The sequence below is a fragment of the Camarhynchus parvulus genome, chromosome 2 (genome assembly GCF_901933205.1).
Source record: "Camarhynchus parvulus chromosome 2, STF_HiC, whole genome shotgun sequence".
Lineage (NCBI taxonomy): Eukaryota > Metazoa > Chordata > Aves > Passeriformes > Thraupidae > Camarhynchus > Camarhynchus parvulus.
The window spans coordinates 39236142-39249619 of NC_044572.1; the positions used below are offsets into that span (position 1 = coordinate 39236142).

The following is a 13478-nucleotide window of genomic DNA, read 5'->3' on the forward strand; positions in this document are numbered from 1 at the left end:
TGCTACATTAAAATAAATATGAATCCAGTGTTCCTTAAAAAAAAGCTGCTTGAGTTTAATTGCTCAGCTCCTACTATTCAACATCTACTCCTCCTCTGGAGACTTTACAAGCCTTGAAACGTTTTATAAGCCTCATAAATATACTACAAATTCTAGTCTCACTCCTGTAGTAAATTCCTTGAGAAAGGAACAGAGGGTTGGTTTTCCAGACATTGACAGCAATTTAGAAGGAGGAAAACAGATGCATCAATGAGTCAATAAACCCTTAATGCTGTTCCAAAACTCCCATCTCTTCCTCAGCCACTCATCCTCCCACAACATTCCTACAGAAGTCATTAGGAAAAGTCTTTCAGGATTGTTCATTAAAAGTGCTGACAATCTTGAAGATCATCAAAACTCTACCCTTTAATTTGCTATTTAAGAATTGTGTCTTGGCAGGCAGAAGAATCAACCTCTCCATAAAAGGTACCATATAAAAGACTCATAAAATAACTTCAAATATATTTTGAGATTAATTTTTAAGTTGTTTTGCATTTTCATCACCTTTCTGTTACCTGACGTGCATGTTTATCACTCAGCTGATAGAAGCTGAAAGAAGAAAGTCTGCATGGCATATTCTGAAAGATTTAACAAATATAAGGAAGAGCAGGTTAACATGATACAACTGTGGGTTTGTTTTCTCCCAAGCATCTGGACCATCTGCCTCTGTCTCCACCAGCAAACCAGGAAGGAACTTCTTCCTCTGCCCCCAGCCAATTTCTCACATGCTTGTACAGTCACCTATTTGAGATTTTAAGAAAAACCTTAAAGATCTACCTTAGGTAGATCTTCTGGATCTACCTAATACCAAAAAAGAATAACTGCCTCACTTCTTGCAACTTCTCTCCTCCAAGCAGCTTGCCTCCCTTTTACTCCAAGATTGTGACATGACACCTCAAAGTTTTCCATGATGATGCTTTAACACAACAGTGGTGGAAAACCCTAAGTTAGGATCACTAAACAGAGTATGACAAAAACCACTACCTCAGCCAACAAAAAGCTTGATGCTGACACATGGAGTAACAGCCTGGATGACTTCAGGCAGTAGAACTCTCTATATCAGATGGACTGAGACAAAGTTATTTTTCCCCAGACACCTTGCCATTCTTGTACCTTCATATCATGGCACACAACTGGAGAATAAAACACAGGACTGAAATGCTCACACACTACTACACTATTGTTCCTAAAAACTCCAAATAGCCCAGAGCCACCATGGAATACACAGCTGGAAATATCTCCTCTGAAGCTCACACTGTCCATTTCTCATAAGTAAAGATGCCCTGCTTAGGGGATGACCCCAGAATTCTAACTGTTCTTAGGGAAATATTACATATCAAGTTATCTGGTTGCAAGAGCTTTTTTTTATTATTATTATTGTTTTCCTCTACTTTATCTCAGCTTCTTTTGATTTATAGGAAAATAACTTCTCGCCGTTATCTTATGGCTCCTGTATTTTGTCATGACAAGAAAATATTATTTCTTGCTCTCTCCTTAAAGATTCCTACAGAGATTGAGGAAGATGGTGTGAGTTCTTGGTACCTCACTAAGGTAGACATTTGCCCAGTTTTTAATACATTTGCCCTTCTCATAAGTTTCCAATGTCTGAAGAAGGAACAGGAAATCCTAGACTAACTAGGCCCACTCATTCAGTAAAAAAGAGCAAAAAATATCAAGATGTCGTATCCATGAGAGGAGGACTGTTTATATCTCAACTGCAATTCTACTCCACAAATCAGGAAAAAAAGGTAGATTAAGCATTTTAATCCTTTTTTACATATTTCCCTTTTTTTTTCCTTTAAGGTAGCTTTTCAAATTATGTCCAAAGGAAAATATAGATTTGATGTTTAGGTTTGAACCTTTCAAACATGTTCTAGCTCAAATAGATTTTACACTAACTTGGCTAACACCGTTTTTGCTAACTTGCTGAAAAAACCCCACTAAAATTGCTAGATGTGCATAGTGTAACAAATACACAGATTTATCACTTTCACAAAATAAAAAAAAATATAAGTAGTAGCTTACTTTCAGTAGCAAACTGTATTTTTATGTAAATTGGAATTGCATTGAGACACAGACAGGATATTAAAATAGCTTTATTAAATGAAACTAGATGAGCTGATATCATAGAATAAGTTAACAACTCTCTTCAAAACACAACATAAAAAGACTTAGTTCATAAGAGTAAAAGCATTTGCAATCATGGTGAAATTTTAAAAATAGCAGATCTGATGCTCACTTGTCAAGGAGGGGACAAATATTTTCCTGCTTTTCACACAAAACTTTTGAGTACTCTTTACTGAAATACCTGAAGAATATGGGTAGGAAACACTTTTGAATAAAAATTACTAAGAGCTGGTTTTTCACTTCACTTATGAGAAACAGTTTTCTTCTGTATTTGCAACACCAATAAATATTTGGCATTTGATCTTGACACCTTGTTTTTATTGCTAGAACTTAAAACATAGTTGAAGTTTTAGTATTTATTTTCAACGTTATGTAATAACATTTTATATGCCTTAATTTAGAATTTACTTTAAATCTGGAATAATAGCCTTAAAAAACATTCTTCCAAAGTACTTGTGTTCCAGTACAAGTACTTGAGAAGACACCACTATGTTTCCAAGCACGCAATTTTCAAAAGAAACTTCTTCACACAGTTATACACATATAGAACTATGTATTCTTTTTCTCAATCTGCTTTTGAAAACATTCACAAAGCACCTATTTAATGCAGGAAAATATTTTCACTGTGGGTGGCTTGCAAGAAATTTACTGTTTCAAATGAGAATTAAGTTTTCTGTAACAGTTTTCATTCTTAAATTTTCTATATATAATCTATTATATATATATATATATATATAAAAACTCACTCCCAGGGATGGAATCACTCCCATCCATCAGCTATTAATCACATGTGCTGCTTTTAATTAACTGAAACATAAACATGCATTTGCAGACTGCCTTTGCACATAGACACACAAGACAGTTTAGTTGCAAGGTAAAAACCTACTTCTGGAAAAATCAAGTCAATGCAAATGAAATCTAAATTTAATCAGTAATTTTTTCAGATATAAGGTGTCTATCTTAGACTACTTGTATGTTCTTTTATTTGTTAAGCTTACTTTATCTGTCCAAATAAAGTAATTCCTTACTTACTAGCACAATACAGCCACAGGTGTCTTAGAAATTAAATGCACACACACACAAGTCTCACAGGTCAAATATTAACAGAGGGCATGCGCTCAAATGTACACCGTTCCTCCCTGAACACCTAAAGTAACTGCCCACAAACCTTCTAAAATGAATTCCTCCCCAAACCCTGAGCTATACATCCCTTCCTAGACTTGGGTACAATTGAGCTCCCCACTCCTATGCATCCATCACTCTTTCACCTATGCCAGAACAAGGATTCCTCCCAGTTCGGAATACAGAGGGTGCAGAGGCACACCCTGAGCTGTGGGACTGGCTCAGCTGCTGTCCAAGATGTGGCCCCGATCCTGTTCCAGTAGCAAGCCTCCACCTGATATCACCTCTACCACTTTGATCCTGCATTATTCAGCACTCTGACAAGGAGAAGACTGGACAACAAAAGTACTTAATGAATGCTGGTGTGGACGGTACAGGATAAGAAGCAACCACTTTTTTTTTTGGCAGGCAAACCAAAACACCTGAGGAATCCCTCTTCAGAACTATTGTGTCTGACTCACCCAAGTGAGCCGCAAACATTCCCCTCTGGTACTGGGATATCCAGGGAAGTCATGACATCGCTTTACAGCACTGCTTCCTTAAGGGCAGCAGAATCAGGAATACTACAGGACAGGGAGGGAATGCTGCTTCCCCTCAACTGTCAGATATAACTGTACAGCTCAAAGCCTACAAAACTCATTCTGTTTAGCAAAAGTAAATATTAATATCCATAAATTGGGGCACGTCTTTCAGGTCTGACCTTCCTTTCATTGTATAACTGTGAAAAAAGGAGGGGGAGGGAGGGTAAGGACACACAGGACACGAAACCTCCCAGTTCCCTGGTCACCACAATAGCAAAAGATGGACACTCATATAAAGGAAGAGAAGAGCACTGAAACAAGGATCGGCAACAACACAAAGAGTTTTCCCCCACGCCCCGCCTGCTCTGCAGGCACCACAGCGTAGCAGAGGAAAGATAAGACAAGCTAACAGCACATGTAACAAGTGTTACGTATGTGACAACTGCGCCCTGGCCCAGCTGCACCAGCGGAGAAACAGAAGGCCCGATCCAGATAAAGAAACGCAAAGAACAGAAAGCTAATTCTGAGCTCTAACCTGGCTCTGGAGAGGGAACTAAAAAGGCCTAAAGGACTCAGGAGAAGGAACTTCTGCCGCCTACTCCTCCTTTGAAATGAACAGCATAGTAATGAACAGCAATAAAAAGGATAAAGGACCATTTACCATTGGTTCACCTATAGGACAGTATGCCTATTTCTAAAAACAGAAGACTTCATTAGGATTTGTTCATATTGCTGACCATACCTGCCAACTGTTTGTACCTGAGGCAGGCAGAACCCTGATAGCTTATAGACCCAGACCCATGACGGAGCAGTAACACACTGCAGCTCCTGGGTACGCTGTCTCAGCCCAGCACTCTCCCTCCAAGTACTACATGGGCAGAAGGGAATTCCTGCATTGCTCCCATCCAAAAGCCCCTGCTCCCAAATCAGAGGAATGGTCAAAGCTCAGTGTAGCAGTGATGGGCAGATCCTCAGGGCAGCAGAGATCCAGGTCAGATTTTAGATGTAAAAAACCTACTCATAAAGTTAAAAACCACCCAGTGCAGAAGCCATAAGCGGTGAGTTATGGCACATCACTAGAAGTTATCGGACATTATTCAAGAGGAGCACTTGTTTTAACCCTCTCAGAATGTATTAAAAGCCAAATCAAACTGAAAGTCATCCCTTTATTAAGTTAAACGTATTTGATTTCAAATGAAACAATAAAAGACAAGATCCCTTTAATAGGATTAGGGTGGGCTTTATTTGTTGATGCTTTAAAAAAATATATATATTGAGCCTACTATCTTATCAATTACATTCACTCTTCATATTTAAAAAAAATGACAGTATGAAGTTAAAATTACCTCATTTTTAAGGTAAACTCTGAATCTTCTGAAAGATGCTTATATCTGAATTTAGATTAATTGAAAGGCTGCTTCTTTTCATTTACCAATATGCAGCTACTATATTTATTCAAAGAATTATAACCCAAAAATATGCAATATTTCCACCTACTAATAATATACATTATTTCCATTCCACTCCATCTAAAGAGCAGATACCAATGATATTTTTTAAAAGAGAAGTCACATGAACACTCAGCATATATTCACTTTAAGCTAGCATTTCCTAGAGTCAAAACCTGTCCCTTTCCACAAGGACAGGAAAGTGGAAGTAGTGTTCAAAGTCCTAAATTTTTATCAGCACTCTCAGCTTCCGTTTATCAGGCTCATATAGCTCTTAGGGTCAAGGAAAAAGTCTTGAAAACACTGACAGAATTAAGTGATTAAATGTTGCTTGTTTGAAATACTCAGTTTTGTGAGCATTACCATTGCATCAGAACCAATGCACTTCAAAGCGTTACTTACAATGACTTCACTCTCACCATAAAAGGCATATTTATAAAAACTAATTAAATCCTATTACTGCGCCATTACAATTCATTTTCTGTAGTTCCTAAACACACACTGAGGCTGAAGAATTATTTCTTTTGTTCACAGTAAGTTTTTCTATCATTAGAAAACGCCATTATGTTTCACCAGTGAAAACTCTCCTAGTTACAAATCCACGCTTTGTTAACTCTTAAGAGTTAAGGTATTAAGAGTTAGTTAACTCTTAATACAACTTAGCACATTTGTGAGCGACACTTGGAGATCACCCACCAAAAGTAATTTATATCACTCTGTCAAAACTCCAACTTCTACCAACTATCAGTGTGCAGAGCTGCAAGTCGATTTCAGAAAATCATCAACCAGACCAAGGAAACAATGAGCTATTAAAAAACCAAGCAAGTACATTTTATAAATCAGAAGTTATCTTGGTATGTCTCCAGTTAAATAATGCTAGATTATTTTCCCAATACACATGTCACTTTTTGTACTCTCATGTGTTCCCATCATTAGTAATTGTGCCTAACTAGTTATATTTCTTCAAATCCTGTTACAGCTGAAAACACAGATGACTTCCTGTTTGTTTCCATGAACATTTAATTCTTCTTTCTTTTAAAAGTAAAATCAGGTATCACCTGATGCTCGTATGATGTCTCATTATGAAATTCACTCCAGGGTAAATTCTCTATTATAGGAAGTATCTTTCCTTTTTCACGACTGCATGTAATTTCTTTCCTACCTACAAGCATGCTCTTTGAATCACACCCAAAGCTGAAGCTGCACATGCAACTCTTTACTAAAATGTGAGCAACTAGATTATGTACACATCCCACCAAGTTTTAAATGATTCTTCATCTTTAGGGCCAGACTTTCTTCTGTTACCCTTCAATTGTTTAACTCGTGGTCTTATTAAGAAACCACAAACTACAGAGAATACATTACTCAGACAGAGAAGCATCCTGGTGGTTTCAACACACTGGCAAGAATTCTGAAAAAATCAAGGTGGTTTCAAAACAACCTACAACTGAACTGCAAGTGGTTGCATATCCAGCAGATATATGGCAAGCAGATTAAAGCCAGACAGCTGAAACTATTCTGTCCCTACCTCTGACCCTCTCACCCTCCTCAAGGACAGTATATGATCATCTACAAATGAACCACCACCTAAACCAAGGGTTTTTTCAGCTTGGCACACAGGCCATGGCCCCATTCAATTCAGTGCTACAACAATATTGTTCTTTTGCATGCCAGTGTTCTACAGCTGACATGGAACAGGTCTGGTTTTAGGAGCTGGCTCAGAAATCCTACCTTCACCATTTAAAATGTACATGAGAGAAAGAAAGAATGTCCCACTGTTTTCTGAAAAAATAAATCAACAGTTTCAACTAAAATCCAATTATTTCCCTACAACTACTCTTGAGTTGACAAAAACACTTTTAACTTTTACTGCTTTTAGAGAATGAAAAGTTTGATCATTTCCAGTTGTAGGAAACTGTTGACTCACCATAATTTCAACCCCATTACATTTAAGAACATGTTTCAATAAAAATGCCTATTCAGTAATTTTCACACTTCATTCTGCAGTTTTCTGTATGAGCTGTAAAACTTTCAATTACTTGGTCAAACCTAGATGGTAAAATCTTGATTCTGAAGAGCCATCCAAAGACCACAGCTGATAAATATTGTAAAGTATTGTGAAAAGAAAGGAGAATAGCTTCTCAACTTAGACATGTTCCCATGGCTAAACTGTGTGATTTCAAGTGGCACACCCAGAAACTTGCACTTTTTTTTTATAATATACCTTACCATGCTGGCAGCTTTTGGAAATTAAAGAGAATTACCAACATAAAATGCAGTAATTAGGTCCATGGAAATAGTCCACCATCAGAACACACAGGATTTGTTCACTCCAATAATACTTCATTTTCAACAGCTCCAAGATGTAGAGGGACCCAAGAACAAGTTTGCTGTTATTCAGTTTAACAAGACTCGTTAAAAGTTCCCACCTCTGGAAAGCACATGTGCCTGACCAAAGATACCTGTCCATCAAGATCTAGTGTCTTCTGCTTAAACATTAAAGAAGTTACATCTCTACGCGGAGCAAGAGAAAGGCGGTGAGTTACCGATTGGCTGAACCAGACCCCTTCAGGTCACCTTTGCTCCTCCTTCCTCTCAGGTCTCACCAAAACCTGAGAGCATCCGCTCTTACTGCCGACCAGGGAAGCACCTCAACACTGGGAGCCAGCACTCTCAAAGGACCATAAGGAGGCTCAAAAGGATTCACCAGTTCTAAAGTCAGCTATCACCAGCACCCTCTCCAATCTTAACACCTCCGACCAATCCAGGAAAGGCAGCAAAACACCCCCTTCTTGGGTCTGCTACAGAGTTACAACTTCTGGAGGATGATGAAGTTGAATGCCAAGATGGAACTTCAAGCACACAGCTCCTGCTTCCTGTCTCTGAAACTTGGGAACTTCGGGTATTGTCTTCACGCACAGTTGGAAAAGAAAATGGGAACAACACAAAGACCCTCTGCTAGCCTGCAAAGGCTTTGCTCTAGGAACAAGAGGCAATACCCACAACTCTGGCGGAACGACATACAGACAGACAGACCACATCTCGCTTTGGAGGACAGCGACTTCAAGACAGCCCTGATGACCCATCCGCTACCCCCGGGAGCTTCCCACCTGTTTGCTCAAAGAGTGACCTCTTCCACACGGCTCCCAGCACCCCGAGAAGCCCCCCAGAGGGATAAAATCTCCACTCCTGTAGCATCAATTCCAAGCCCAGTCTTCCTCCTCCTATCCCGGAGCCCTCCACAGAGCGGCGGCTCCACAGCGCTTCGCTTTCCACGCCAGCCCCCAGCGCCTTCCCTCAGCTTCTTCCCTCCTTTCAAAGCCAATCCGCGCTCTTTCCACACACGCAAGGGACGCAAACAGAAATAATAGTAATAACAACAAAACACGAGTAGCAAAACCCACGAACAACAAGATGCAGCCCCACAACTTACCACCCAAGTCAGGCCCCCGCTGCCGCCGCCGCCGCCTCCTCCTCCTCCTCCTCCTCCAGACTTTGCCATTTTCTGCCCGTCTCTCCTCAGCCGAGGCGAGGGCGCTCGGAGGCGGCCGGGAGGGCCGGCACCGACACCGCGCCTGGGGCCGCTCCGCGCCCGCCCTTCGCGCCTCTCGCGCCCTCACCGGAGCCCCGGCACCGAGGAAGGGCGGCCGAGGGGCCCGCACAAAGCGCCCCTTCCGCCGGCGGGGAGGCAGCGAGAGGGAGGGAGGGCCCGGCCGGGCCTGCGGCTCTCGCTAGTTTAAAGGGACGACGGGCCGGTCCCTTCGCCTCGCGGCGGCAGCGGCGGCAACAACAGCCACCGCTATCGCCGCCGTAGCGCTGCTGCCTCCCGCCCTCCTCCTCACCCCCGGGCCGTCCCCCCCCCGCAGCCACAAAGGCCCGGAAAACAGATTAATAATAAAAAAATCTCCCCCTCCCTCCCTCCCTCCTCCCTCGTCCCCTCCCTCCCTCGTTCACTCCCTCCCTTCCCGCCCCTCGCGCGCGCGCGCGCTCCCGCGCAGACCCGCGCCCCCCGCACACACGCACACCCGGGGCTGGCCCGGCCCCCTCCTTCCTCCCCTCCTCTTTCCACCCCGCGTCCCGGCGCCCGGCGCCGCTCCCCCGCCGTCGCCTCCTCCCCCTCCTCTCCCCACACAAGCCCCGAAGCGCTGCCGCCGCCGGGACACCGCGCGTAGACAATAAATAACCGCGCCGGCCCCGCTCGGCGTCCGCGCCGCGGCGCTTCTCCCCGCACAGCCGGCCCGGGCCTCTTCTCCCCCCGCGCCTTCTGCCCGCCAATCACGGGCTAACCCGCCAATCGCGCGCTGGAGGCGGGAAGGCTGCGCGGGGCGCCGGCCAATCCGAGAAGCCAGAAAGAGAGGCCGCGTGTGACGTCACCGAGGGTGGCAACAGGGCGCGAAGGGCCCGCACGGGGGCGCTGCGGCGCGCGCGGGGGGCGGCGCGAGGGGAGGCGGACCGGTTGGATCGGGATAGGGATGGGGCGGCTGGATCGGGATAGGGACCTCGGCGAAGCGGCGCTCAGCTGCCGGGTCAGCGACGGGCTCCCTCAGCCCATCTTCCCGCTCTGCGACGCCGGGCAGGGAGATGCTTCCCTTTCCCGTAACCGCACAGGGAAACTGATGCGGGGACTGGCAGTGCACGGCTGTCCCGTTTCCCTGGTGCTCCGGGTGGATGATGCTGCGATGCGGGGCGGAGAAGAGGTGATGCGGTAGGTGGGCCGGGTGTTCGGGGGCACGGCGGGCAGCTGCCCCCCTCCCGCCAGCCCCGAAACTGGTCCCTGCAATTGCCAGCGCTGTGACCTGCGGCGGTACCAGCAGGGTGGAAGTCTCAGGGCTCCAGGCAGGAGAGTGTTTACAATCCACTGCCCTCTTCTGGGCTCTGGGAATCGGCCTGAGGAGCTCTTTAACTCGGACAGCTCACAGACCTTTATCCTACATTTGAGCATCAGCCTGTGAAGTCCTCATAGAGGGTCACACAGCACAGCACCCCGTTCTGTACACAGCACACATCCCTGTGTAATACAACCCTATTCGCCGTTTTGAAAAAAATGCTGTGGCCAAAAAACATCTACTTCCTAACCAGTGTGTGTACAAAGCCCAAAATTCATGTCATTTTAGGTATCGGCACAAAAAATATGTAGTTTTACATACTTTGCACCAAATGTGTATATATATATATATAAACCTGTAAATATTATAATCAGATTTTGTGATAATGCTTCAACACACACAGCTTGTCAATTAGCAATTTTCATTCTGCTGTGTAAAATGCAAAGGACCTACCTAGTCCAGCCTGTTCCACTCCTTGAATTATTAAGAATGTAAAGTCTCAAAAGGAGGGATCAGTAGGAGCACTGCATCTGAACTAGCAGACAAATCAGAGAACCATTTCAAAGGAAGAGCAATAATTTAAAGGATTTTCCTTTTGCAAAATGCTTTTCCTAAGGAGTAAAGGGATTGGAAATGGAGCAGCCACTTTTGAGGAGTCAGTAGTAGTGTTCAATTATGCCTCAAGGGAAGGATCAGAAGAATTTCTAGTAAATATTGCTTATTTAGCATAATTTTACTCTGCCAGTTTCTAAGGAAGCTATTAAACTAATATCTAAGTGCTGCATAGGGATTATGGAAAATAATGGCATCTGCCAGAAGGGACAGTAAGTTATCTGTTCCAGCCTAGTTTCCAGCAGCTGCATGTACCTCCGAGCTGTAGGCTGTGTTTTCTTCTACTTTTGGCAAGATAAAGAGTGTGTCTTGCAGAACTACAAGGTAACACTTGCAGGGCTATGCCTAGTGCTTCACAATTTTGAGCTTGCTGATTAGAACCGTGTTGATTTTTTTCCCCAAAATCTCAAATTTATATGTAGGACCCGTTAAAATGAATCATGTACAGGAAACTTCTGCCATGAATATTGTGTGGATCGGTGAAAACAGAAGGAGTGCATCTGTTCAAAGCTTTTTACATCAGTGGAGGACCATTACTGTGTTCAGCAGAAAAAGAGCAAGTCCCAAACATTAGTGTACTATGTTTTCATGAGCTCCAGTTGTTTAGTAAATACATTGTCCTTAGTGTGGGAAGTGTGCCTTTTGCAATGTGAGCCAAGCAGAAGATAGCAATCTCACTTGAAGGCAGCCAATTCCATATACATTAGAGAGAGACAGAGGGAGTTTCTTCTTGGCAGTTACTGGTCTTTGAACGTGCATGGTCAGACATGTTCAGTCTGTGTCACACTGGAGCAGATTTATGAGGAAATTATGATGTTCCCTCAAGCATTTTCTTCAGTCTTTGAAATTACTTCATCCAGGTTGGATTTTATTTAATTCTCATCCTATGCTATACTAGCTGCACAGCATGTTACTGGCTTATTGTTGATGTTGGTCTTATCCCTAATACTTACATGTGTATGCTGAGTGGTTGCATTGCTACTCATGTAGGATTGTGGGACAAAGTTCTCAAGAGACTAAAAGCAGCTGCCTCTGTGGGCTGCAGAGGTGAAGCAGTGAAATGAGATTGTTCATCACATTTTAAGAGATCCCTGTTAAAACAAACATAGAAGTAGATTTGAGCATGAATCAAATTCAAGTGCCATAACATTTTGATAGGAGTGGAATTACTTTACTGGATGCAACCTGTCTGAATCATGCACTACCAGTTCCTGTCAAATACTTCACACTTATTGTGTGACATTTTAAATTAATAATACCCTTGAGATAGTACACACAAAGTCCTATTTCAATTCATTGGAGATTTACTTGTCCTCATAGTTGTACACCATAACATAAATAGAAGTGCCCTACAGGCTTTCAAAACAATGATCTACTTAAACCAGTTTCACTACTGCTTTTAGTAAGCAAAATATTTATTGTAATACTACTTTGTGTTCAATCATTTTAGCAGTAAGACAGCTGTAGGTATGATCTTTAACCATTTCTATACTTGGTATGTACAAACTTCCCATCTATTCTAGGTTATTTGCTGCTTCTAGTTTACTTACTATCTAATAAAACCTTTTCTTTCTATGTGGCTTTTCTGGACTCAGATTTAAAGGGCCTAAAATATGACTATTTGTGAAACTATGTGCATTTATCTAATCTGTGAACATACTCAGATACAAGCACTTACTTAAACAACCGACCACAGTTCTCCTTTTTTTGCAAACTACACAGGAAAAAGCATAATTTTGTGCTAAAATATTTATGAAACTAAGTTGATGCCCATTACATTATACACTCCACATTGTATGTAGTTGTAATGAGGTATAAACAAATATTGCATATTTTAATATTAAATATCTACACTCACAATAAAATAATTTCCACATTCTACTGCATTTTTTTAATTTCATTATAATTCATTAACATAATTTTGAAATAATTGACCAAATCATTGAGTAGGGTTGTGGCAGTACAATATGAGAGTGACCAACATACTTCTATTCTATTGATTGTGAATGACCTTCAGGCCATGGTTCCAAAGTATTTAAGAAAAGTCTACCCATGGCTGGATCACCTAACAATATGAATTTAGCCAGGTCATATGTTCTTACACAATTGTATCTCACACACCTTTGCTGAATTAGCAAGAGGCCACACCAGTGGTTTTCTGTGGGTTTGCACTGCCAGTGCACTGCCCAACACTCTCAGCTGAACTGTGCCCAGGACTTACACACCTGATGTATCCGTGGCACTTTTGTTAGTAGCTGATCCTGGGGCCAAGACTGTTCCATAACCAGCCTCTTGAAAAACATCAGGGCATTTCCATCTTAATCCTCCAAAAACAATGTCCCACTCGTGACAGTTTGACAGAGGGTTTGGACAGCTTAAACCCTGTTTACCCTCCAATTCTTCCTCTGGTGACTAACCTGTTAAGTGCTGTGCTGTTGGCAGAGGTGTGGAAAACTCAAGTGGAGCATGCTGTGAATGCTACTGCCAGGTTGTTGTTGGGGAAGAGGTCCAGCAGAATCCCCAGGGTTAGCTCCAGGGACCCCTGGGCTCCACCCTGGACTGCCCATCGCACGGCTGGGACTGCTGCACTGACCCAGCTGAGTTCCTCCTGGATGGCACCTCCTCCCTGCTGCAGGAGAGGCAGGCTGGGGTAGAGACCATCACACTGATGTGCTTGGCCTCTCGCCTGAGCTGCAGTCTCTCACACAGAACAGGGAAGTTGAGTCACTTGTAAACTTTAAATATTTATCTGTGACTAGAAGGGCTTTAGTATCCAAGCCCAC

General features: G+C 42.9%; 1 protein-coding gene across 4 annotated transcripts in view; it reads right to left on the reverse strand.

Moving 5' to 3' along the window:
* TOP2B (DNA topoisomerase II beta) overlaps window positions 1-9137 on the reverse strand; it is a 61792-nt gene extending 52655 nt beyond the window's left edge. For 3 of the 4 annotated variants that reach the window (XM_030943209.1, XM_030943208.1, XM_030943205.1), the window contains exon 1: window positions 8691-9137. In XM_030943209.1, the coding sequence (XP_030799069.1) occupies window positions 8691-8759 (69 nt within the window). In that variant the 5' untranslated portion in view covers window positions 8760-9137. The remainder of the gene's footprint in view (window positions 1-8690) is intronic. The other variant, XM_030943207.1, reaches the window with a different exon arrangement.
* Between the last annotated feature and the right edge of the window lie 4341 nt (window positions 9138-13478).